Genomic DNA, 24987 nt, shown 5'->3' with positions numbered 1-24987 from the left:
ACTTTGCTTAGCATAATCTCTAGCTCCCTCCATATGATTTCACTCGTGTGGAATTTAAGAAACAAAACAGGGGTACGTGGCTGGCTCAGTCAGAGGAGCATGTGACTCTTGATCTCAGAGTCATGAGTTTGAGCCCCATACTGGGTGTAGAGATTACTTAAGTAAGTAAAAAATACTTAAAAAAAAAGTCAAACCAAGAGACAGACTCTTTTTTTTTTTTTTTTAAGATTTTATTTATTTATTTGACAGACAGAGATCACAAGCAGGCAGAGAGGCAGGCAGAGAGAGGGAGAGGAGGAAGCAGGCTCCCTGCAGAGCAGAGAGCCCGATGCAGGACTCGATCCCAGGACCCTGAGATCATGACCCGAGCCAAAGGCCGCGGCCTAACCCACTGAGCCGCCCAGGCGCCCCAAGAGACAGACTCTTAATTATAGAAAACTATTGGTTACTAGAGAGGAAGTCGGTGTGGCGATGAGGGAAATAGGTTATGGGGATCAAGGAGGGCACTAGTGATGAGCCCTGGCTGATGTATGGAAGTGTGGAATCATGATTTGTACATCTGAAACTAATATTACACCTTATATTAACTAACTGGAATTTAAGTAAAAACTTGAAAGTAATGGATAACAAATTAATTCATTAAATTATATTTATATGTAATATTTACTAATGAAAACATGCTTATATCTACAGGGTAAACCAGACTTGAATACAACGTTGCCAATTAGACAAACCGCATCAATTTTCAAACAACCAGTAACCAAAGTCACAAATCATCCTAGTAATAAAGTGAAATCAGACCCACAACGAATGAATGAGCAGCCACGGCAGGTAAGGATCTAATTGACTCTCCAGTCTTATTTGTCAGAAAATTCTGGTATTTTTACCAGACATAGTTCAAGTAAACTGGTTAAAATGGAAAATATTTGGAAAGAAAACTGTTTTATGTCCTAGGCTATTGCATGAATGCTGGAGAATAATACCATATTTAGGTAAAATGTTTTAGGAAAAAAATTAATTAAAAATGAATCTAAATTAATATTATGGACTACATTTTTATGCTTTTGTGTGGTAATGTACATCAGATTTGCTTCCGCTAATCTTAGTTTTTTCCTAAAGATTATCTTTGCAGGGGATAATATTTCCCAAGGGGATGAACCATGCAGTTTGTGTTGCTTAGCTTAAAAATATTTTCTATTTATAGAGACTACTTTTTGTTCTGATTTCTTATTATATGAAAGCTGTCCCTCCCCTTTTGAAAAACAGAATTAAATAAGCTTTGTCAATATGGTATATTGTCCTGTGACTTCCATTTTTGCAGAAATTGAGTTTATATTTCTCTCTCTTTATTGCTTCAAGCTGTATTGTACCAGTATCTGTTCTTAGGAAAAAAGTAGTATCTGAGAGGCCTCCCTGCTGCTTAATAATATCACATAGACAGGGGAGGAAGACTTGACAAAATACTTAGCTTTCCAAATAACCTTGCTTATTCACTCCCTAATTATGGTCAAAAAGCTTAGGTACTTCGGGAATTTTTAGGGGCAATTGGGGTGAGGGAGTGGAGGGAGAAACATCTGTGCATATTTTTTCTCTCCTTTCTCTGCCTCCTCCCACTTACAGATTAGAAATGCTGAGTTACCTACAATGATTATCTTTTGCTCTCATATTCCCCGTTTAGATGCCTCACTCCACCTTTTCATTTGAGTTTTGTTTTTCACTAGTCCCTCAAGTGTCTCACTTCCAGACTTCATGAAGGATTGGGCCAAAACTTTCAGACAGTTGCTCTAGAAGAAACTACATAAAGAAATTCAGTTCCCACATCCTCTGTAGTGTTTTTTCCTCTTCAGGTGAGCCAGGAAAACAGAAGATATTTGGAGCCACATTGGATCAGCATCTTGCTATAGATGTCTCAAGATTTGAAGTTCTAAACTTGCTTTACTGTTGGTCCCCAAGAGATTCAACAGGGGCCATGTAAGTGTATCACATCCAATATAAAAGATGCGTACCTGCATGTGCCTTTAGGCTCTTGTCACCACTTAGGTTTTCTTTGGGCCATTCGGCATTCTGTACCAGGCTTTTCCCTTCTGTTTTACTATTGCACCCAGTGATAGTCACCACACCACTGGTAGTTTTCGTATATTCGTGACAACAGGGAAGGAATTCTGCCATTCTGAACTTTGCCCACCTTGATAAAGCCATTCCCTGATTGTATTCTTTCTTAGAGACTGTCTAAAGTCTTGAACATCTTGTCCTTTGGCTTTTTGGTGATTTTTAAATCATTTCCTTGTAAAGATTTTTATCAACCGAATATTTTCAAAGTATGTAATTGCGTAAGACGGTTTGCTTCAAAAAGCCCAAAAGATAAAGAAAGTGGAATAACTAGTAATAATAGTTCCATATTGGAAATTTGAGTTGTCTTACTGAGAATAGGTAGGTAGTAGATGGATTTTAGTCTCATCTTTTCCTTGTCAAATAATTCTCAGTATAGTCTATAAACCCAAATATTTTACAGATGAATTGAGTAGCAAATTATAGTGACTTAAACAGTAATTTAATTGTTCTCTGTACCTAAGTTCAATCAGATTTGAACAACTATAGTAATTATATTCACTGGGTGTTTACCTGTCTGTAGAGACACTGGTAATGGAGATTTTTTGAAGCTGAAGTAGTCAGATCAGTTGCTCCTTATTCACTGATACATTGGGTAGTTTTACATTTTCCTTCTTTTATTAAAGTTTATTACATTGTTTTCAAATGAAAAGAATATGTCAAAAAAGTTAAATCCACCCCCCCCCAATCTTATGTCATTTTAACTCATATCTTTTGAGGGTTTTATCTTCCTTTTAGCTTGCACAGACAGGAAGTGTTAAAATTATTTAGGAGGTTACTTCTCCAAAAGTTTGGACTGTTTTTACCTTTATCCTCATGTCACCTGACAGTTTTTGCTGTTTTGGATTACACCAAGACATTAGTTGACTTTCCCCTGTCTTTATCTTCAGCTTTAGAGTTGAGGTAATATTTGACTATTGTCGCACTCATAGGATTTCAGAATAAAGGACTGGGCATTGGGCAACTCTAGGAAAATAGCAGAGACAACTTTTATATTAATGTTTTAGAAATCACAATGTCATTCTGACTATTGCAGTATAGATCCTGGTTTTTAAGTAAAGGAAAGATGTTGATTTAAATTATATTTTGACATATATATGTCAGATACATTCTAATCAGCTCTCATTGTTGAGGAGGTGGTGGACAAAAAAAAAAAAAATAGGCAAAAATAAGTCTTCCAACTGTGCTTTTCCACAGCCTCGCTGAACCAGATTGGCAGTATAAATTGCCAGATAGTCCATTTGGAGAAGTTATTTTGATCATCCAGTAAAAAAACTATAGACAAAGAGGTTTCTATTTTTGAGGTTCCTATGGATATAAATGTTTTTATTCCTTAACTATGTCACAGTCTTTTAATAAGGTATTCAAGCCATTGGTATTGTAATTCTTTTTAGAGGGTTGAATTTTGAGACCTAGAACTAGGATTAGATTTTTGGATCTTAACTAGGTTCCACTTTGAATAGGTTGAAGTGATTAATTTAGATGTGAAGCCATCATATAAATTAATAATTCTGTCTTCTGTAGCATCCTATGCCTGTATCACCATATGACAGTCTGATTTGAACTCGGTAAAATATATGAATTATAAATGTCTAGTGTATTGATTCCTTGAAACTGCCTTAGCTTTAAAATTATAGATTAGGGCATGTGAACAAAAATGCATTAAACAGAATTCAGCAGGGATTTCTGCCTATAATTAAAACTACATGGTAGAGATGGAATCTGTAAAACCTGGTTATGATAGGGTGAATATATTTATATGTATACTACCAGCATATTTGATAAGTGCTTTTCCTTTCCTTAGTTTAAAAAGATATCTGGAGTCGGGTGAAGGGTGCTCTACCAACTATAAGACTATTATCACAGTAAGATCACTGAAATGTCCTTTTCTGGTCAAATATGTAAAGCATGTCCAGAAACCTTTTTAACCTAATTGGATTATGATTTTGCTGTTAAGGTTATGTTTCCCAGCTTTCTTCCTTCAACATATGAAGAAATCACGCTTCTGCTTCTTACCTCTTTGATGCTGTCACCTTTGACACCTTTCTGGTCTCTTGCTTTTTCTTTTATCCTCAACTCAAAGAAATTTCATTGTTGAACCATTGCTGCTTCTTTTTAATTATTGTAGGGTGCTCAGAGGCTATGGATGTTTTTGATAGTCTTTGAATATTAATTACATATCTTACAGAATATTCACTTTTTTAACCAAAATATAAATATTTAAAAATCAGCAAAGAAGTGGATTTAAATGTTATATTTGATCCTGGATTTTTTCCTTGTCTTTGCTAATTCTTCTCTTAAAAATAAGAAACTTTGGGGCGCCTGGGTGGCACATTGGGTTAAAGCCTCTGCCTTCAGCTCAAGTCATGATCCCAGGGTCCTGGGATCGAGCCCTGTGTCAGGCTCTCTGCTCAGCAGGGAGCCTGCTTCTTCCTCTCTCTCTCTGCCTGCTTGTGATGTCTATCAAATAAATAAATAAATAAAATCTTTAAAAAAAAAAAAGATAAGAAACTACTCTCTTCAAGAAGTCAGACTTTTTTTTTTTTTTAATGATTCCCCCTTCGCAGTTTTATTGAGATACAACTGACATATAACCTTGTGTAAATTGGAGGTCTACAATGTGATGGTGGTTTGATACACATATACACTGCAGAATGATAACCACAATAAGGTTAGGTAACACAGCCATCACTTCACACAATTGCCATTCTTTTGTTGTGGTGGTGGTGGTCTTGGTGAGAATAGCTCAGATCTCTCTTAGCAACTTTCAAGTATACAATACAGTATTGTTATCTATGTTCACCAAGCTGTACATTAGGAACCCAGAACTTACTCATCTTATAACTGGAAGTTTATGCCCTTTGGCCATTTCCTCTCCATCCACCCCCACCCCTGGCCACCACGAGTCTTCTCTTTGTTTCGGAGTTCAGCTTTTTTAGATTCCACATGTAAGTATGATCATATAGTACTGGTCATTCTCTCTTGGACTTATTTCACTTAGCATAATGCCCTCAGAGTTCATCCATGTTGTTATAAATGGCAGGATTTCCTTCCTTTTGATGGGTGATAATATTTCTTTAAGCATTTATCTGTAGATGGACACTTCGGTTGTTTCCATGTCTTGGCTATTGTGAATAATATTACTGTGACATGGGGTTGTAGATACTTCTTAAAGGCAGTGACTTCAGTTCCTTTGGATATGTACTCAGAAATAGGATTGCTGGATCAAATTAGAGTTCTATTTTTAATTTCTTGAGGAACCCCCACATTGTTTTCCATAACAGCTGTACCAATTTACATTCCTACCAGCAGTGCACGAGGGTTCCCTTTTCTCCACATCCTTGCTAGCACTGAATAGCCCTTGTTTTTGTTTTATAAGAATTTTTAATTTATTTATTTGACAGAGAGAGAAATCACAAGTAGGCAGAGGCAGGCAGAGAGAGACGGGGAAGCAGGCTTCCCGCTGAGCAGAGAGCCCAATGTGGGCCTCAATCCCAGGACTCTGGGATCATGAGCTGAGCCAAAGGCAGAGGCTTTAACCCACTGAGTCACCCAGGCGCCCTCTTGTCTTTTTGATAGTAACCAAGAGTGAATATTTTAAAATAAGTTAGAAGAAACTTTTAAGATGAAATTAAATTTTAAAAATATGTGCACTCTAAAGACATTGTGTATGAAAAGCTTATAAAATATTTCAGTATTGGGCACTTGGGTGGCTCAGTGGGTTAAGCCGCTGCTTTCGGCTCAGGTCCTGATCTCAGGGTCCTGAGATCGAGTCCCGCATCGGGCTCTCTGCTCAGCAGGGAGCCTGCTTCCTCCTCTCTCTCTCTCTCTGCCTACTTGTGATTTCTCTTTGTCAAATAAATAAATAAAAATCTTTAAAAAAATTTCAGTATTTAGTTATTGTAACCTATAAAATTAGTCTTCATTCTAGACATTCTAATAGCATTTACTTCTTCCTAACCTCAGAAGGTTACTTCTAGTATTGTCCTATATTAGTGGTTTTATGATTGAGAAATAGATAAGCTAAAGCACGGAATTCCATAGAGGATATTATATTCCTTTTCTCTAGATAGAAACATTGGCTGCCTGGGCAGAAGAACTAGACGACATGTTGTCTGGTACTACTTAAGAGCATTATTCTGGGTGATGTAGGAAAGATCCCCTGTACAAAGGTTCAAATAAATAGTACAGACATGTGCTATAGGTGTTCCAGAAGGATGATTTTACTGTGGCTAGGAGAGTTGGTGAAGTCTTTGGAAAAGATACAGGGCATATGCTGGACTTTGCAGACTGAGTGGATTTAGAAAAGCAGATGGGAGGGTGAAGACATTCCAATTAGGGAGGGTAGTGTTAGCAAAGCTCTTAAAATGGGAATGGGCAAGGAATGAGAAGATAAGTTGTTTGGGTATCAGGGTTTCCATGGGAAGTAGTGGGAGTTGAGAATGTTGTAATGGGCTTCCTTAAATGTCAGTCTTTACAATTTTAAACATGTTATCATTTGCTATATTTATAAGAGAAAAAATTTGGGAGAGACAAAATTTCTCATAATTCTTTTTTTATAATATAATTACAATAGTATTTTAGTATTTTTCATATTCTTACAATATTTTTTATTTTTTAAATTAAAAAAAAAGATTTTATTTATTTAACAGAGAGAGAGGGAGCACAAGGAGGCAGAGAGGCTGGCAGAGAGAGCAGAGGAAGCAGGCTCCCTGCTGAGCAGAGAGCTGGATGTGGGGCTCCATCCCAGGACCCTGAGACCATGAACTGAGCTGAAGGCAGAGGCTTAACCCAGGTGCCTGAGTCACCCAGGTATCTTTTAAATAATATCTTTTAAAAAGATATTATTTATTAGAGAGAAAGAGAGTGAGCACGAGTGGGGAGAGGGAGAGGAAGAAGCAGATTCCCCACTGAGCAGGGAGCTTGATGCGGGGCTCAATCCCATGACCCAAGCTGAAGACAGACACCCAACTGACTGAGCCACGCAGCTGCCCCTATTCTTTCAATATTTTAATGCATCTTTTGATAGTATCTTTGATCATCTTTTGATAGTCACAGTATATATACATATATAGACATACTTTAATATATATACATACCATTATACATGTTATCCATGTTTTATATAATTAATGTGCTATGATTTTATGATTAATTTATATTGCTCCAACAACTCTGTATTATGCTAGCATGATTTACTTGACCATTTCGATAGTGTTATTTCCTCTGTATAGTGTATTTTCACTGTTATAGGTAGTTCTCCAGGGAGTCTTATATATGTATGTTCCTTCCTATATTTTACATTGTTTCATCAGACTAGATTCCCAGAAAACAATTAGTGTGAATATATATGATTTTTTTAAAAGATTTTACTTATTTATTTGACAGATAGAGATCACAAGTAGATGGAGAGGCAGGCAGAGAGAGAGAGGAGGAAGCAGGCTCCTGCTGAGCAGAGAGCCCGACGCGGGGCTCGATCCCAGGACCCTGAGATCATGACCTGAGCCGAAAGCAGAAGCCTTAACCCACCGAGCCACCCAGGCGCCCCAATATATATGATTTTTGATAGATGCTGGCAAATAAATTGCCAAAGGGTTATACCAATTTATTTATTTGTTTGTTTATTCAAAGATTATATTTATTTATGACAGAGAGAGAGCGAGAGGGGGAACACAAATGCAGGGGAATGGAGAGGGAGAAGCAGGCGCCCCGCTGAGCAGGGAGCCCAATATGGGGCCCCGTCTGCAGGGATCCTGACCTGAACCAAAGGCAAATGCTTTATGACTGAGCCACCCACGTGTCCCAGGGTTGCACCCATTTAAAAGTCTGTGGATAAGTTATGTACACACCAGTTCTAGCTTACCTTCATTGCCATTGAGCATTACTTCTTCTTATTGGTAACTCAATATATAAAAAAACGGTATTTCATTGTAAATTTGCATTTATTTGAATACCCATGTAGTTGAACAAACTAAAGCATTTGTGTTTAACTTTGCAAATGAGAAGTGTTTAGAGGATTTTGAATAAGGGAGTAGCTTTTTTATTACCCCTCTGAACTGAATGTAAATGCATCTCCTTGTGGCCTAAGGCTAATTCCAACATCTGTGCTCCCCAAATGCATTCCCTCCTACCTTGTCAGAGATCTCACTCAATGGATTATGTCAACTACAATTCACCATCAACTTCTCTCTCTAAATAGCTTCTTCCCCAAAGCTTTTAAATATACACAAATCTTCCCTATCTTAAAAAAATTATTCATTTTACTCTGTGTCCCTTTTAAGGTTTGTTTTCTTTCTTTTCCTTTGATAGTCAAGTTTATTGGAATTGTGTGTATTTAATACCTACCTTATCTCTTAGTATTTCTATCTCTGAAATACCACTTTTGTTCCTGCTCAGCCATCTGAGCTGAAGGCAGAGGCTTTAACCCACTGAGCCACCCAGGTGCCCCCTCTAACCATCTTTTAAAATCATGGGGTTTCCCAGGGAATACTGTGCATCCTTTCTATATAAGGCCTGCATGGATGATTTCATTCATTCTCATGGCTTCAGTTATCATCTATATGTTAATGATTTCCAAATTTGTGTCTTTACTCTGAGCTTCAGTTGTTTGTATCAATCCACTATTAACATTGTTTGCTCGGAAGTCTCACCAGCACTTCTAATTCATCTCGTAATCTCATTCGTTCTATCAAACCGGCTCTTTCTTCTGTGTGCTGTATCTCAGTGAAAGTACCACTATCTACCTGGCTGCCTAAACCAGAACCCCAAGCATCTTCCTAAACTTTTCCCATTGTTTACTGCAAACATCTAATTAGCCAGCAGGTCCCATTGACTTTGTCTCTGTAAATACTCACTTGCCCCATCTCTATGCCGGGTAAATGGCATTTCATCTCCTCTCTCTTCTTGTGTTATTCTCTTCAGCTCATTCTTCATACTGCATTCAGAAGCTCTGTCTGACATGAAGATCTGATAGCGCTATTCTTCTGAGGATGTTTCAATGATTCCTGTTAAATTTTAAGGACAAAGCCACTAAATATTATGTATAAAGTCAAAACCCCTGACATGACTCACAAAGTACTTCATAATTTGGCTTTTGCTTGTCTCCTTGGCCTCTCTTTCTTTTCTTGTTCAACACGTGAATCACATGAACCCTTTTGCAGAGTTTTGAATGTGCTATTCATCCCCCCGCCCCACGCCCACGCCCACGCCCACATCCTGCCCTTGCATTCTCTGGTCATATCTCATGCCGCTTTCTTTCCTACATTTAATTACCCATTTTCTACTCCTCACTCAATTCTGAACTTAGAAATCCCTTTACCTGTTCAGAGAACCTCTTATCAAGTCTGGAGTTAGAGTTCCGCCTTAGCATCTCTCCTTTCTCTTCTGCTCTAACTCTATTAGTTATTCATTGCTTTATCCACAGTATCTCCGTTATGTTAGTGTTTAATATGCATTTTTTGAGTTATGAATTAATGAACTTTTTAAATTAAAAATACTTTAACATAGTCTTCAACCTGTGCCAGCACTTAGCTAAGTAGTGGGGATACTGCAGTGAACAGAATAGCTCCTGATCTCACAGATCTTATCTCCAACTGTGATAGGGAGAGAGACAGACAAATATGTATATATTTATCATGGTATGATGAAGTGCAGTGAAAAAAAAAAAGAGCAAAGGAGAGAATATGTGGTCTTCAACAGTGGAGAAGTATTGGGAGAACATTCTAGACAGAAGTCTTAATGTGGTTATTGTATGTAGTATGAGAAATGACTTAAGGCTAGGAGAACACTGAAGAAACTACAGGAAATTAAGGCATAAATGGTAAGGTCTGTTTCATGCTAGTCATAAAGTAATTGACAAAATTTGTTGACTTATCAGCCATGCCCATGAGGAGTCTCAGAATTGAGGTAATGGGGAAAGATACCATTGATAGGAATATGGAAATATTGAGGGGTAGCTCAGTTTTTAAAAAATAATAAAATATGAATATGAGTATTAGAAAATTTGTACCCTTAAAGCAATCATGGGATCTCTGGGTAGTAAAAGATGATGGATTAGAGCCCAGGAGAGAAAACTAGTTTGAAGACTTGTCAGTTTTTATGGAGGTCATAGTTATGGTAAGAAGTTAGATGTAAATTTTTTTTTCTTAAGATTTTATTTATTTATTTGACAGACAGAGATCACAGGTAGGCAGAGAGGCAGCAGAGAGAGAGGAAGGGAAGCAGGCTCCCTGCTGAGCAGAGAGCCTGATGCAGGGCTCGATCCCAGGACCCTGGGATCATGACCTGAGCTGAAGGCAGAGGCTTTAACCCACTGAGCCACCCAGGTGCCCCAGCTGGATGTAAATTTTTAAAAAAATTAATGAATCCATGGGTTATTCATTCATAGTAACTTTAATCATCATGCATTTTTGTAGTCCATCTAAAAAATATTTCAGCTCTCATGTAAGGAGATCCATGACATTTTTAAAAGTTTTAATATTTAGGTAACATAGGAATATAGATGAAAAAGAAACTAAAAAAATTATGTTTCAAAAGAATAGTTTCCTACTTTTTATGTCTTTTAGTCTCATTTCCAGAAGGACTTATTCTTAATTCTGGCGGTTTTCCTTTATAATTGCCTCTGTTTCTGAATAATATACTTAGTCTGCTATTTTGTTGTTGTTGTTAATTTTTGACATCATTTCTTGATTTCTCACAATGGTAAATGAGTACATAGTTCTCTGCTCTCATGTTCCCAACCAACATAGTTGTATCATGTTTTTGGTTTAATAGGGTCTACATTATTATGACTGAAAATATTCATGGGTAGGTGAATTAATGCCCAATCATCATCATCAGAATGGCTTTCATAATTTGTTGTTGTTGTTAATCTTAAGAATTGTATGCTAGTTTTCTTTATAGTTAATCTTCCCTAATGCCTTATTATTTCTGCCACAGGCCTATCAGTAAAATTTTTCTTATGCTGAAATCCATGGTGTTCCATCTTGTGTTTTTCCTGGAGTCACCTCAATTCCCCTTAGGCTGGATTCATCCGCTAGTCCTGCTGGGTACTGTGGCTCTAGGGATTTCCTGTGGTGCAGTTCTGCCCTGGACTTGCCTGGATTTCTGTCTTCTTCTGTCTCAGTATACACCCTTAATTGTAGCTAATCCTCCAGTACCTTTCTCGTAAAATATAACGGGAAGTAAAGTTTTTGAGAACCTGCCCATTAGAAATAACTTTATTGGGGCGCCTGGGTGGCTCAGTGGGTTAAAGCTTCTGCCTTCAGCTCAGGTCATGATCCCAAGGTCCTGGGATCGAGCCCCGCATCAGTCTCTCTGCTCCGCAGGGAGCCTGCTTCCTCCTCTCTCTCTCTGCCTGCCTCTCTGCCTACTTGTGATCGATGTCTGTCAAATAAATAAATAAAATATTAAAAAAAAAAAGAAATAACTTTATTCCTCTTGGACATAATCAGGTTTGACCCAGCATCATTTACCAAAGAGAGCATTCTTTTTCATTGCTCTGCTTTGTCACGTCTGTCATAAATGAAATGGGAAAGGGTGGAAGTTTTACGAAGGTAGTTTTGGGGCTTCTAGTTCTATTTTTGGTATATCTGTACATGTGAATCAGTTTCTACACTCAGGCCTATTTCATGAGTCTGTTTGTCTCTTCTTTCCTAATAACTCACTGTCTTCATTACTGTAGTTTTATAAAAAGTCTTGATATCTGGTAGTATACATTTCCAGTTTTGTTATTCTTTGTTCAAGATTATCATGGTTAGTTTTGACTTTTTTGCAGTTCCATATAAATTTTAGACTCACCTTGTCCACTATTCTCCAGAGCTGCTAGGATTGTAATCTACAGGACAATTTGGGGGAGAATTATCATTTTTACAATGTTGAGTCCTATAATTCACAAATCTTATATATACCTCCATTAAAACATAACATTATATCAAAATTTTAGTTTTTAGTCTAATGATCTTATATATCTTTAATTGATTTCTAGATATTTGATGTATTTTGATGCTACATTACATTAAATTATTTTTGTTTTCTAGTTGTCTGTTGCTAATATATAGAAAAATTTGATTTTATAGATTGCATTCATTTATCTTTCCAAACTCACTTATCAAAGTAGTCAGTGAGGCTCTTCAACTTTATACATGAATAAACAAACCTGTCGTTTGCAATTGAGAATTCTATTTCTTCCCTGCTGACCCTTAAACCTTTTTTTTTCTAGTCTTATTTCACTTGCTGGAACTTATAATACCGTCTCGAATAGGAGAGAGAGCAGACAGCTCTCTCTCATCATGTTACCAGGAAGTGATTTTAGTGTTTCTCCATTAAATATGATACTTGATGTAGGTTTTTTTTGGTAAATATCTTTTTTAAGATTAAGGAAATGAAATTCACTTCTATTCCTCATCTGCTAAGAATATTTTTTGTGAATGGGTATTGAATTTTATCAAATTCTTTTTCTCTACCTAGTTAAATGGTGAAGTGGTTTTTATTCTTTATTCTGTTAATATATTGAATTACAGTGATTAGTTTATGTGGTGGATTGCACTGCTTGATTTTTTTTTTTTTTTTTGAATGTTACATAAGCCTTGAATTCCTGGATTAAGCCAAAAGTCGTCATGATGTATTATCATTATTACTGTTGTTTAGATTTCCTGTTATGTGGTTTAGGATTTTTTGCATTTATATTCACTAAGAGATTGATTTGCATTTTTCTTTTCTAGTAATTTTCTTCTCAATCTTTAGTATGGAGGTTTTGCTGGCTTTGTATAACAAGCTGGGAGGTGATGCTTCTTTTATGTTCCCTTAAGAGTTTGTATAAAATTGGTACTTTTCTCTATGTGTTTGGAGCATGCATTGTGAGGCATCTCCTTCCTCTGCCCCCCCAACTATTTTTTTTTTAAGATTTTATTAATTTATTTGACAGAGAGAGATCACAAACAGGCAGAGAGGCAGGCAGAGAGAGAAAGAGAGGAGGAAGCAGGCTCTCCGCTGAGCAGAGAGCCGGATGTGGGACTCGATCCCAGGACCCTGAGATCATGACCTAAGCCGAAGGCAGAGGTTTAACCCACTGAACCACCCAGGCACCCCCCCCCCAACTTTTTTTAAATGAGAAAGCTTGAAAGGAGGTTCAGTTTATTTGATAGGTATGTAGATGAATATTCATATTTTCTATTTTTTCTTTTAAAAAATTTATTTATGTATGTATGTAGGTATGTGGTGGGGAGAGAGAGAGAGAGAGAGAGAGAGAGCACAAGCAGCAGAGCAGCAGGCAGAGGGAGAGGGAGAAGGAGATTCTCTGCTGAGCAGAAAGCCCAGTGTGGCATTTGATCCTGGGACCCTGGGATCATGACCTGAGCGAAGGCAGACACTTAACTAACCGAGCCACCCAGGCGCCCCCTATTTCTTCTCGTATCAAATTTGAGAATATGTTTTTCTAGTATTTGTAGATTTCATAATTTTCAAATTTAGTGGTTTAAGATTGCTCCTAACATTGCGACAAGTATTACATGCCGGCTCTGGGTAGGCTCGTTCCATAGTGCTCATAACAGGCTTCAGACAAGCGGATGGTGCCGCCCGTCCGCCCCCGCAGCTCTGGGTCTTGCTGTTTGCGTCATTCTTCCAGCCTCTTTAGCCCAAAATGCTATCTTTTGCCTTAAGGAGAGATCTCACTGTAGTTTGCACAGCCACATGAGTCAAGCTTTTCCTTGATTTACATAGTAATTTTCCTGCCATGATCTTGCCCTTTCTTCCTGGGCCACTCTCACAAAATGAGGAGGCAGCTAGGGTTTGACTTTGATGTTTGCAGACCGTGGTGTTTAAGTTAAGTTGTTTCTGCTGACCAGAACTAGACAACTCAGATGTCATACGGGGTGGATTTGAAATAGAGCACTTTATAAACTGGACAGTGAATTCCTTCTGGGCGGAAACATCATTCCTCTGTGTAGCCCTAACCCAGGGTCTTGCATATTTAGCTTTTCATGAGTCAGTGAATATAAAGTGCACATTTTCTGGGTTTTGCTTTTGTCTACAAATACATGACACGGCCCTTTGTTCTTTGATTAGCTTAGAAAAAGCCTTGGAAAAGTGAATCAAATATTTATTGAATTTATGAAATTCTAACATTAGAAAATGAGAAATTCAATAAAAATTGTATATTTTCAAAGAATTTCCTCATTTTTTTAAATCAGTGTTTTGATGACTTGGGATGGATGAGACAGTGATTAGTATTTCTATTTTACTAGTGAAAACACAACCAAATTGATTAAGTGACTTAGGTGAGTAAGGCAGCACATCTATTTAGTAGTTTAGTCCAGGATCAAAACATTCAGTTCCCAAACCAGTGTCTTTCTGTTACCCTGTACTTCTTCTACATAGCCGCAGGTCCATCTCTAAAACATTTGAGTGCCAACGCCATGTCTAACATGATGATCTTCACAGAGATGAAGACTGTGCTCAGTAAAACTCTTAAAATTGTGAGATTTTAAAAGTGACTTTAAGTTCTTCTATGTTACAAATTATTAACAGATTCTTTAAAAGGTATATCCCATTCATGCATTGTAAATATTTGTTTTTGTTAGAAAAAAATTCTCATAGTCTTATTTCCTTGACTCCTACCATTAGTTTTAATTTGTTTCTTAACAGTAATAGAAAATACAGAAGCATACAGAGAACCATCATAAAAGAGACTTTCCTAAGTCTTCTGACAGCAGATGATTTCAACAGTGAGGTAGGGCTTGAGTCAGGAACTGGATTTGGTAATGACGAGGTTACTGTGACCTTGGGCAGGTCAGTGTTAATATGCTACACTTGATCTTGGCCAAAAGGCTGAGAAGCGAGCAGTGTTAATATACTAATAGGAGTAGAGTAGAGTTTAGGAGAAAGAGAATGAATGGAAGGTCCAGGAAATAGAGGGAAAGTTTCTTTTCTAGTAGAAAGAGGAAGATAGAGCTGGTTTGAGGGAGAAGTTGTGTGTGTGCATAGGGACATTTTTTAGGTTATCAGTGTTGGAGTATATCAGTCTCTTCAGGGAAGGAAGCCCAAGGAGAGGAAGAAGGAAGATGGAAAATGTAGGAAGAGAAGTTGGGCAAATTGTTGGGGCAAGAACGGGAGGAGGCGGAGGATATGACCAAGAGCCAAGTGTAGAGATAATCTGAGAAAAGCAGCAGGATACTTATTCCTCTGAGACAAAAGATAAGTAAAGAAAGGGTAAATGACTTGGAGGAGGTCTATGGTAGAAGGGATATTTGAAGAGGCTCAGGGCCCTTGCGCTTGAGCTCCTGGCTTTCTGGTCAGCACAGAGTCTGTGGTTACAGCTTCTTGGCATACGAGCTAACTAACATTCAGCTTGTGGTACATATTCAAAATAATCAGTGAGAAATAGTTCAGATATATAAGTGTTTTAGATGAACTTGGTTTCATTATTGAAATTTCAGTATGTTTCTATACATAATCAGTTTACTCTTTTGGTGGAGATTGTAATTTCAAAAGGTAAGGGAGGATGTATTTTCAAACAGTATATGAAGGCTAAGATCAGTTTTAAGGTTTTCTGTGGCTCAGTTTGGTGAGATACTTTTTCTCTGGCCTTTTTTTTTTTTTTTTAAAGATTTTATTTATTTATTTGACAGAGAGAGATCAAAAGTACGCAGAGAGGCAGGCAGAGAGAAGAGGAAGCAGGCTCCCTGCTGAGCAGAGAGCCCGATGCGGGACTCGATCCCAGGACCCTGAGATCATGACCCAAGCCAAAGGCAGAGGCTTTAACCCACTGAGCCACCCAGGCGCCCCTTCTCTGGCCTTTTAATTTAGAATTGCTCAGGTCCTACCTGTAGGTAGGACATTAATATCTTATGGAAATTAACACGTTCAAGATGTTTGGTTCTGTTTTGTTGCTCTAACTAGACTTGAATACCTAAAATCATTCTGAATGGAGATGTGCCTTTCTTGGTAGTTGGTGGCAGATTTGAACATGCATGTGGTCTCTGACCCTTTGGGAATAACAAAGAACTCTTTCTAAAATCTGAACATACAGATTCTTTCTAACTTATGGGTTGGGATATAAAATGTCATGTTTCAGTTATTTGAAACTCTACAGCTTCCAGTAGAAATGGTTTTATAAATGGTTCTGGAATCCCAGACCGGCCTATAAAAGACCATTTAATCTTAGGTGTGTCTGAATTATTAAAAATGTTTACTGTTTATAACCATGTTTCTATCTGGGAGTGCCTTAAATTTCAACTCTTAAGGTAAGAAATATTTCTCCCACTTCAGCTTTGTCTTACACCCTTGCCTGGCAGTGACAGAAGACGTGCCCAGCTCCAAGCTCCTTGGGATGGTTCTTATAAGGCTCAGGAGTGATGATCTCTGATCGAGACTCTTGGAAGTTGGGAAAGGAGCTGGCGGCAGTCATGGCATCTACCAGTGGAGGGCTCTTCTTTCTGTTTCAGCAATGCGATTCGGGCTCCTCGCACTGTATACCTCTCACCTGTCCTCTTTGTCTTCCTCTGAACCAGGGGTTCTCAACCAGACCTGATTTTGTACTGTCTTCCCCCATATACCCAGGGAAATTTGGCAATGTCTAGAGCCATTTTCGGTTGTCAAAGTGGGGGTAGTGCTGGTGGCACATAGTGGGTATAGGCCAGGGATGCCACTGAACAGCCGCAACAAAGAATTGTCCAACCCGAATGTTAATGATGCCAAGATTGGGAAACTTCTTTAGGCCGTTGTTCCTGGTTCAAGTTTTTTTGTTTGTTTTGTTTTGTTTTGTTTTTCTTTCTCTTCCTGCTTCACTGAATAATGGAAATGTAGTTTGCATTCCCTGATTCTCTCCTACCTTCTGTTCTTGAAATAAGTGCAGAGCCATTTTGAGGTTTTTCTAAGGGCTTTACTATCATCACAACATGGAAATAGATGGAGTAAAAATAACAAGAAAATTACAGTTTCAGGAAATCTTAATTAAAAGCTACCCATTTTATCCACTGGACTTTAAATAGAACAAAATTCTGATCCTTCTCTGGGCTTCCCGCTGTTCTTCCCCATTATGGTTTCCTCATTCCCTGGGTTCTCTCCTTCCTCACTCATGCTGCTCAACTGTGGGGGCCTTGGCAGTGATCCTCTCACAGTCCTCCAAATGAGCAGTGGCGGGAGGGATGAAAAATCCCTGTATTATTGGGGCGCCTGGGTGGCTCAGTGGGTTAAGCCTCTGCCTTCGGCTCAGGTCATGATCTCGGGGTCCTGGAATCGAGCCCTGCATCGGGCTCTCTGCTCAGCAGGGAGCCTGCTTCCTCTCTCTCTCTGCCTGCCTCTCTGCCTACTTGTGTTTTCTCTATCAAATAAATAAATAAATAAAATTAAAAGAAAAATCCTTGCATTATTTTAACTGGGAATTATAGGAAGGTTCCTTTGTGCATAGGCCCAGCCAGAACTATTTTCCGTCATCTTCCTTCTTTTATGAAATTCACAGAATGAGATCAGATCACAGCATTTTCCTATATCCTGCTGCATGGCACAGGGGTCTCCTTTCCCTGCCAGTTTCTCCTTTCCCCCAGCACTGTGTTTCCCACCTTGGATGTCATGGGTGCGGGTGCATAGGCCCCGTGCTTAGGATAGCCCATGCCTGTTGCTATTGTGAAATTCTTAATACTTTTTGAACAAGGGACTTCCTGATTTCATTTTCATTTCACTGAGTCCTGCAAATTATGTGGCTGGTCCTGCTCACCAGAGTTCTCCCAACCAACTCTGGTCTAGGTGAGAGGCAGTCTGGCTTGGATGAGAGGAGGAAAAGGAGGAGTTTTAAGATATTTGTAGAAAGAAAACCCCAGCTGAAAATCTGGGAGGGAAGGGCAGATTCAAGCACAGGTGCTCAGTCTTCATGTATGAATAGTTCTCTTTCAGAGTGGGTAATTTGTTGATTTGTTTATATTTATTAATTTTAATAAGATCTCCATTTACCTATTGAATGCTGTTATATTATCAGTATGCTGAAAAATGTAGTAAGATGATAATTGCTCTGTACTGGGCATGTTCAAGTGTTTGTAAAACGTCCTCATTTAGTTTCTGAAACTCTTTAAGATCGTTTTTATTTTCCCTTTCCCTAGAGTTGGAAAATGACATTGGGATAAGTTAAGTTGTTTAACTTTATAAAACTAGTAAGTGACAAAGCAAGAATTTGAACTCAAGCCCACTACCAGTCACTCTGCTACTCAGAAGTGAACCTTCCTACCCTTCCTGCCCTTGACAATTTACTGTCAAGTTGATGTTATGAGTATAAACAGAAGGTCAGTTTCTCTTCATCAGTGAATTTTTTTTGAACGATACACAGGCACAGCGGTGCTTTTCAAATTAAATATAAGGGTTGATGAAAATAATACTGGTATATTTGATCTGCATGCTTTTAATATTTCATGAGAAATAGATACTAATATAGTTAACCTAAAATAGTATTCTTATAGAAAAAATTCAAAAGTGTTCAGTTTTGTATGCTCACTAAATCACTCCCCCTTCCTGCTTCATAAAATGCCTGCTACCACTCTGTTGTTAGTGGGACTCATCTGAAAGCATTTTCTTGGATTAGGGGGTCTCAGACTTTAATTTCCATCCACCAAATAAAAATTTGATGTTCAATGGGGTCGGTACTTGCAATTAATTCTAAGAAAGCTAATTTGCAGAGAATATATATAACATCGGTTCTTTGGGTTTTATCATGTAAGCTTCCCCAAATTATGGTTTGGTATCTTAAAACTCCATGCTAGCTTTAGCCTAAACATTACAAGCCTGGGTCTCTTAATTTTGCCCAAAGAGGAGGCAGGCATCAGCACAAATTGCCTACAATTGATGACTTACACAGTCTTACTTAGTGGGCAAATGGATTAAGAGTAACTCGATAGTTTTCTTGGCATTTTTAAAAACTTTTGTCGGCCTGTGATTTCATGAGTGGAAGTGTCTGAGGCCTGTTACCTTCTGATCTAACATAGAGCCAAATATGTAAATGCTCTTGCAGAGCTGTTATTATTAAGATCAAGACCATTTGATCACACTGACCTGAGTTTTAATTCCAGCTGCACCACTGACTAGTTATGCAACCCTTGGTAAGTGACTCTACATGGGACTAATAATGTCTTCTTCAAAAATCTGTAGGAAAGAGTCACTGGATTTCTGTACATAAAGCACTGAGCACAGGGCCAGGCCTCTGGATGGGGCTTGGTGGTGGGTAAGTGGTAGGTTGTCCTCTTCCTCCTCCTCTTTTCCACCAAGAGAATATGACCGGGCATCAGCAGAACTTTGGGTCAGCCCTTTCTCTATTTATGCCTGAACAATTTGATGTGCTCTTTTTTTTTTTTTTTTTTAAAGATTTTATTTATTTATTTGTCAGAGAGAGAGAGAGCGAGAGCGAGCACAGGCAGACAGAGTGGCAGGCAGAGTCAGAGGGAGAAGCAGGCTCCCTGCGGGGCAAGGAGCCCGATATGGGACTCGATCCCAGGACGCTGGGATCATGACCCGAGCCGAAGGCAGCTGCTTAACCAACTGAGCCACCCAGGTGTCCCAATTTGATGTGCTCTTAAATATACCTTGACACATGTCTTCTTGCAGTGAGGAAGAGAAAGGCAAATATATTCCTCCAGTTCTCTGCAAGGACAGAGTAGAATAATATACTTTTTTACTTTTCTGTTGTAATCAGGAATAAAACTCGGAGATCTTGGTGATCAGTATAAACCAGCCCTATGTGTGCACTACAGTTCTTTCAACACAAACCAAACCAGTTCTCAAACTGAGATCCGTGGGCCTGCATCAGACTCTTCTAAGACATATACATATGTCTGTATATAATAAATCTGGCCCCATAACCCAGACCTACTGGACAGAATCCCTAGGGCTGAGACCTTGGGATATACATTTAAAATAAGCTGCTGTGGTTATTCCTCTGTGTGAGAACACGTAGAAATACTAATTGCTACTCTTGTCTCCCATCCTTGCCTGCTTAAGCTATTTCCTTGGCTGACTTTGCTGCTTTGTAGAACTCTTACACATTTCTTTCAAGAGCTGCCTCTTCCTGAAAGCCTTCCAAGATTCTCCCAAATTGAAGTTAAGTTTGTATCTGCATTGTTGTGGTTGTCATGGTCTACCTTGTAGCGTTTTGCTAGTTTCCCACCAAACAGCACTGAGAGGTCAGCAATTGCCAGTTATCCTAGTAACTATCTCCAGGCCTAGCAAAATACTTCACACATAATGGGTACTAAAAGAACATTTGTTGAATTTGGATTGATCCTCTGATTACTTTTTTCCAGTAAACCATCTTGTCCTGACTTCCTCAGAAAAGCAGATTCCTTCATAGTACATATATCAGGGTTTTGGAGGGCAGTACTAATCAACATAACTAGCCCAAGTTCCCAGTGCATCAGAACAGGGATGTATGTTTGTATGTGATTTGAGCAGTTCCTTTGCAATCCCTGTTTCTTCCTTACCCTCTTCTTTGGATATCCTCTGGAAGCCAAGTTGAACAAATCCCCCAAAGTCCCAGTTAAATCCACAGCAATTAAGAAAAGAAAATGCTACTATAGTTGTATCTGGGTTGGTCTTATTTTCAGAAAACAGATTGATCCTCTCACTAAAGAAGTAGCTTTCATAACACACTATCCTGTTTGTCCCCGATGACTCTGAGGTAGACAAAGTGCACCCATCTGTAATTCCGCTGGTGGGGTAGAGGTACTTCCTCTGTCCGTGTGAGTAGCAAAGGTGTGGAGATGAGCTCCAGTGTCCAGAAAGCTGGTTCCTTCAAAGCCATGCAGACCCTGTCACTGATATTTTAGACACTGTTGTGGTTTGGGATCACCTTTAATCCCAGCTTCTGCTTCTCTATCAGCTAATCAGCTGGACAGGGCATTGCCCAGATTTTTGGCAATATAATGTGAAGCTCCGAAATTGGAGCTCTCCAGTTTTCTTACATGCTGGAGGATGACACAAACAAACAAACAAACAAACAAAAACCACACCAGGGTATAAAGGCATCTGGAGACTCTAATTAGTGGGGATTAGAAAGAGAGATAATAACTGAGGTTGATAGCAAATTTTGGGATTTTCTCTAAATATTAAATCACTATTCCTTTAAAGTGTTAAATTGATTATTTGGCCTCACATCAGGCAGCAGGGTTACACTGAGAATATCAATGGATTTGGCAGGTGAAATCAGACTTTCAGTGGGTAGGTCAGGATTTATGAAAGCCACAGTGCTTCTGGAGGTGTGACGGAAGAGACTGGATAGCTTTGGTAGAGGGAGGCTTCTTACAAATTTAGGGAGATCATCTGTCTTTCTTTCTGTCAGTCTGTCTGTCTTTGGACTTTTAGTGGCTGGAGAAGGAATGTAATAAGAACTCCAGATGGCCACGATTTGTCACCTAGTATAAACAAGGAATTCACAAATGAGCAGGTCAGGAAATTTTAAATTTAGGAAGAAGACTTCTCCCCTCCCTGTACCTCTCCACAGCACGCAGGGTTATAAAGTGATCAGAGGTCAAGAGAAAAGGTCATTGAATTTGGTAAGAGGAGCTGACCACCTCCTAAAGTAAATTCGGTGAAATGAGGAAAGGGCTGGGGTAATAACGTTGAAATGGGCCTGGAGGATGGAGTCTGCAGAGTGGTCATTCCTTAAGGAACTGGCTTGGAAAATAAAGGAAATGGTCATTCTAGCAGCTGGAGAAAGTTCATATATATTAAAAACCAGAGAACAGTTACAGCACCCCCAACGAATTCCCTTGTGCTGGTCTTTTTAGTCAGACCCTCCCTCCACCCTGGCAACTATCCCTATAGTTTTTTCTTCCTCAGAATATCATAGAAATGGAATCATCCAGTGCGTAAAAGACCAGCTTCTTTCACGGGGCATAATGCCCATGTCAATTTAAGAAAATATTTTAAAATACAAAGAAGCCCCCAGCCCCAAAACAAAACAGATAATGGCCTGAGGAAATGAATGTAGGGCAGTGAGTCAGGAAGATACGGATTTGTAAAGAGACATCTATCTCATGAAGACTTGCAGTTCTCGCGAAAATTAGGTGAGCTGAGGAGTGTTGAATGAGCCGTGGGCAGGACGGAGAGCAGGGCACTGGTGACCTGTGCCCGCCGTGCGTCCTCTGTGATCAACCAGCCTTTTCTTCCTTCTCTGGCCTTTCCCACATCTCCCGCCTCCTCTGGGGAGCACGAGTGGGGGTAGAAATACACGTTCAACATACATACATACGCACACCTAAATCCATGTATCTCCATTTTCATGGCATAAGCATTTCATTTATAGAGAGGTTTTCGGTGCGTATCTGATTCAACTCCAGGCTCAGTTGGGGGCTGTCAGATGGTATGTGATGATACCAGGACTTGTAATCTAGAGCCATGCATGCGTTTCTCAGTTCAAGGCTTATTCTGCAAAATAATCCTTTCTAAGTTTTGCATCATTACCCTTTCCGTTAATAGGAATTTAGAAATTGAGAGTGAAAAATTGTAGAATGTAAAAAATTGAACTTTTGATATCTCAAATTGGAATTTTATGTAAAATATTAGTGATCATATCTGTACATAACTTCCATACTTTGGGTAGTGTTGATTTATTTTGCAAATTAAGTTATAATTTCATTATAAAAGCACTTACTAATCTCATACTCACTGATTCTTCCAGATACTTTTTCCTTTTTCATTAGGAATTAACTGGCATTTGTTTTGTTTTTTTTCCCAAAGTTGTGATAATCATAGATGATATTATTTCCCACAAAAAGTAAATAACAGGTGGGGTTTCTTGGGACATTTATCACATTTATCAACTATTACCTTCACCTAACTATTGTTCACCCATGATGGTTAATGCATTCGTATCTTCATATATGTTGACCATGTTTTCTGCTGATGACATAATTTACAGGGAGATGTAAGGAGTCATTACCATAGAGAAGAGAGTGAGGTGTTCCTTTGCAGGTCACTCTTGGTGCTCGCAGGGGGGTTATTAGAGATCCAACATACTACTCTTCTGCCGTAAGGAGATTTTATTGTGTCTTGCATTTATCTGGAGGGCAATTACCTGGCATTTTTCATATATCTCAGAGTCAAAATATCAGCCCTCAGAGTGGTCAAAATTTGCTAAAAGTAAATATAATAAACCTTGCGCCTACTCCCTGACAGGTTTTTTATGGACATGGCCTTGTTAGACTCCACGTTAATCTGATGTGGTCCTCATTGCTGTCACATTTTACAAAAGAGGCAATGGAAGGTTTAGACATCTAGAGCTGGGGTTTCAGTTTAGGTTTGTGGGTCCCTCAAGATTCTCACTCTGAGTCCTGTTACTCCATATTTGGGCATTCAATATTTTTTTCTGTACCTACTTGTGACAGGACCCAGGTGTCCAGGGTTAAAGACAGGTACATGGAGTCCTAAGGAATTCCTGTATCTGTTTTTGGGCTGCAGTAAATAAGAGAGAGCCTAGGAAAGAGATAAGGCTTGAGGACAAAGACACAGTGCTATGTGTCTAGTGTGTCTAGTGCTGTGTCCACAGTGCAGCTCCTAGTTGGAGCTCAGTAAATACCTGTGGAACAGATGAATGACATTACTGAGAAGTAATAACTGACTAGGAGAGAAAATGAAGTATAGGAAGGTTATAAGAGCAAACAGCAGAACTGTCTTGGACCATTTAGTGTTTGACTGAACAACTGCATTCCACAGTGGCCCCATGGAGTACGAGGAGCCTTCAGTGTGCTGACTCGAGCCCAGAATGAGGATGTAGGGCCACTGAGTGACTAAAGTGACCTGGGCTCCATACAACAGGGGGAAAGTTGCTCATGAAAGGGACACCCTTTTTAAAGAGCAAGGGAGTATGCAAAACATTTTAGAGATGTTTCCATTAAAATTGGCTCTTTACCCCTTAAAAGTATGCCAAAGGGTAACCTTCAGTATTGTAGAAAAGTCACACAGGTGGAGGAGCTTTTTCCCTAATGATATTGGATGAAGGGGTATTACATAATGTGTTTTCTTTTCCCTCATACATTAGAACATTAAATTTTCATACCAAATGAATCTCTAAAGCTTCAAGTTATATTCTTTGGAAGAGACCTTATGAAGTACTATATGTAGTAATATATGGCATATAAAAATCTGTAGTACTGTAACAATTGAGTAGATTGCATAAAATAAACGTCTTTTGATTAATATCATTGAAAGAATTGTGATGTGTTGAAATAATTCATATTTGGAATGTCATTTAGTATCTATAAGGAAAAAAATGGGGAAATTAGGAAACTATTGAAATGATCTCAATTTCATCATTCAGCAGCATCGATGCGCTACTTTCTTGTCCTAGGAATGTGTATTAACAAGTGCTGTTTTGCCTTACAGCTTTTCTGGGAGAAGAGGCTACAAGGACTTAGTGCATCAGATGTAACAGAACAAATTATAAAAACCATGGAACTACCTAAAGGTCTTCAAGGTATTATCCAAATCCAGTTGGGCAGTACCTGCTGTGTGCCAGGCTCTGTGTTAGCTGCTATGGAATCAGAAATGATGAAGACAGGGTCTTTACACTGGGGGATTGGATGCCTCGCTGGATGATGTTCCTTTTGTGTTTTAGTAAACCCAGGAAAAATGGATCTGAAAAGCTTGTGTGTTGCAGGGATGTTTCAGATTTTTTTTCTGTTTAAAAACTTTGGCTTTAGGTTAGGTTCATCATATAAATTAACCCATGTGCTGCTTTTAGAACCAAATGCAGCTGAATGGCAGAATTTCTCAAGGTTCCTGCCCAAAGCAGCATCTGGCTCCAGCACTTGCCCTTTCACTCTTCCTCTTACCTAAAGAACAGCTAACAACTCTTGCCTCTCCCTGCACCAACTCCTGCTGCCTGTAGCCGTGGGAACAGGTGCA

General features: G+C 38.9%; 1 protein-coding gene across 2 annotated transcripts in view; it reads left to right on the top strand.

Moving 5' to 3' along the window:
• The window catches only part of MBD2 (methyl-CpG binding domain protein 2), a 70273-nt gene that overhangs the window by 31481 nt on the left and 13805 nt on the right, over positions 1-24987 (top strand). For both annotated transcript variants that reach the window (XM_045065638.1, XM_045065637.1), the window contains exons 3-4: positions 694-831; positions 24466-24556. In XM_045065638.1, the coding sequence (XP_044921573.1) occupies positions 694-831; positions 24466-24556 (229 nt within the window). The remainder of the gene's footprint in view (positions 1-693; positions 832-24465; positions 24557-24987) is intronic.

The sequence above is a fragment of the Mustela putorius genome, unplaced genomic scaffold (genome assembly GCF_011764305.1).
Source record: "Mustela putorius furo isolate JIRA1106 unplaced genomic scaffold, ASM1176430v1.1 tig00003858_pilon_pilon_pilon, whole genome shotgun sequence".
NCBI lineage: Eukaryota > Metazoa > Chordata > Mammalia > Carnivora > Mustelidae > Mustela > Mustela putorius.
The sequence above is the reverse complement of the archived record's forward strand: the minus strand, read 5'-3'. Positions and strand labels throughout refer to the sequence as shown.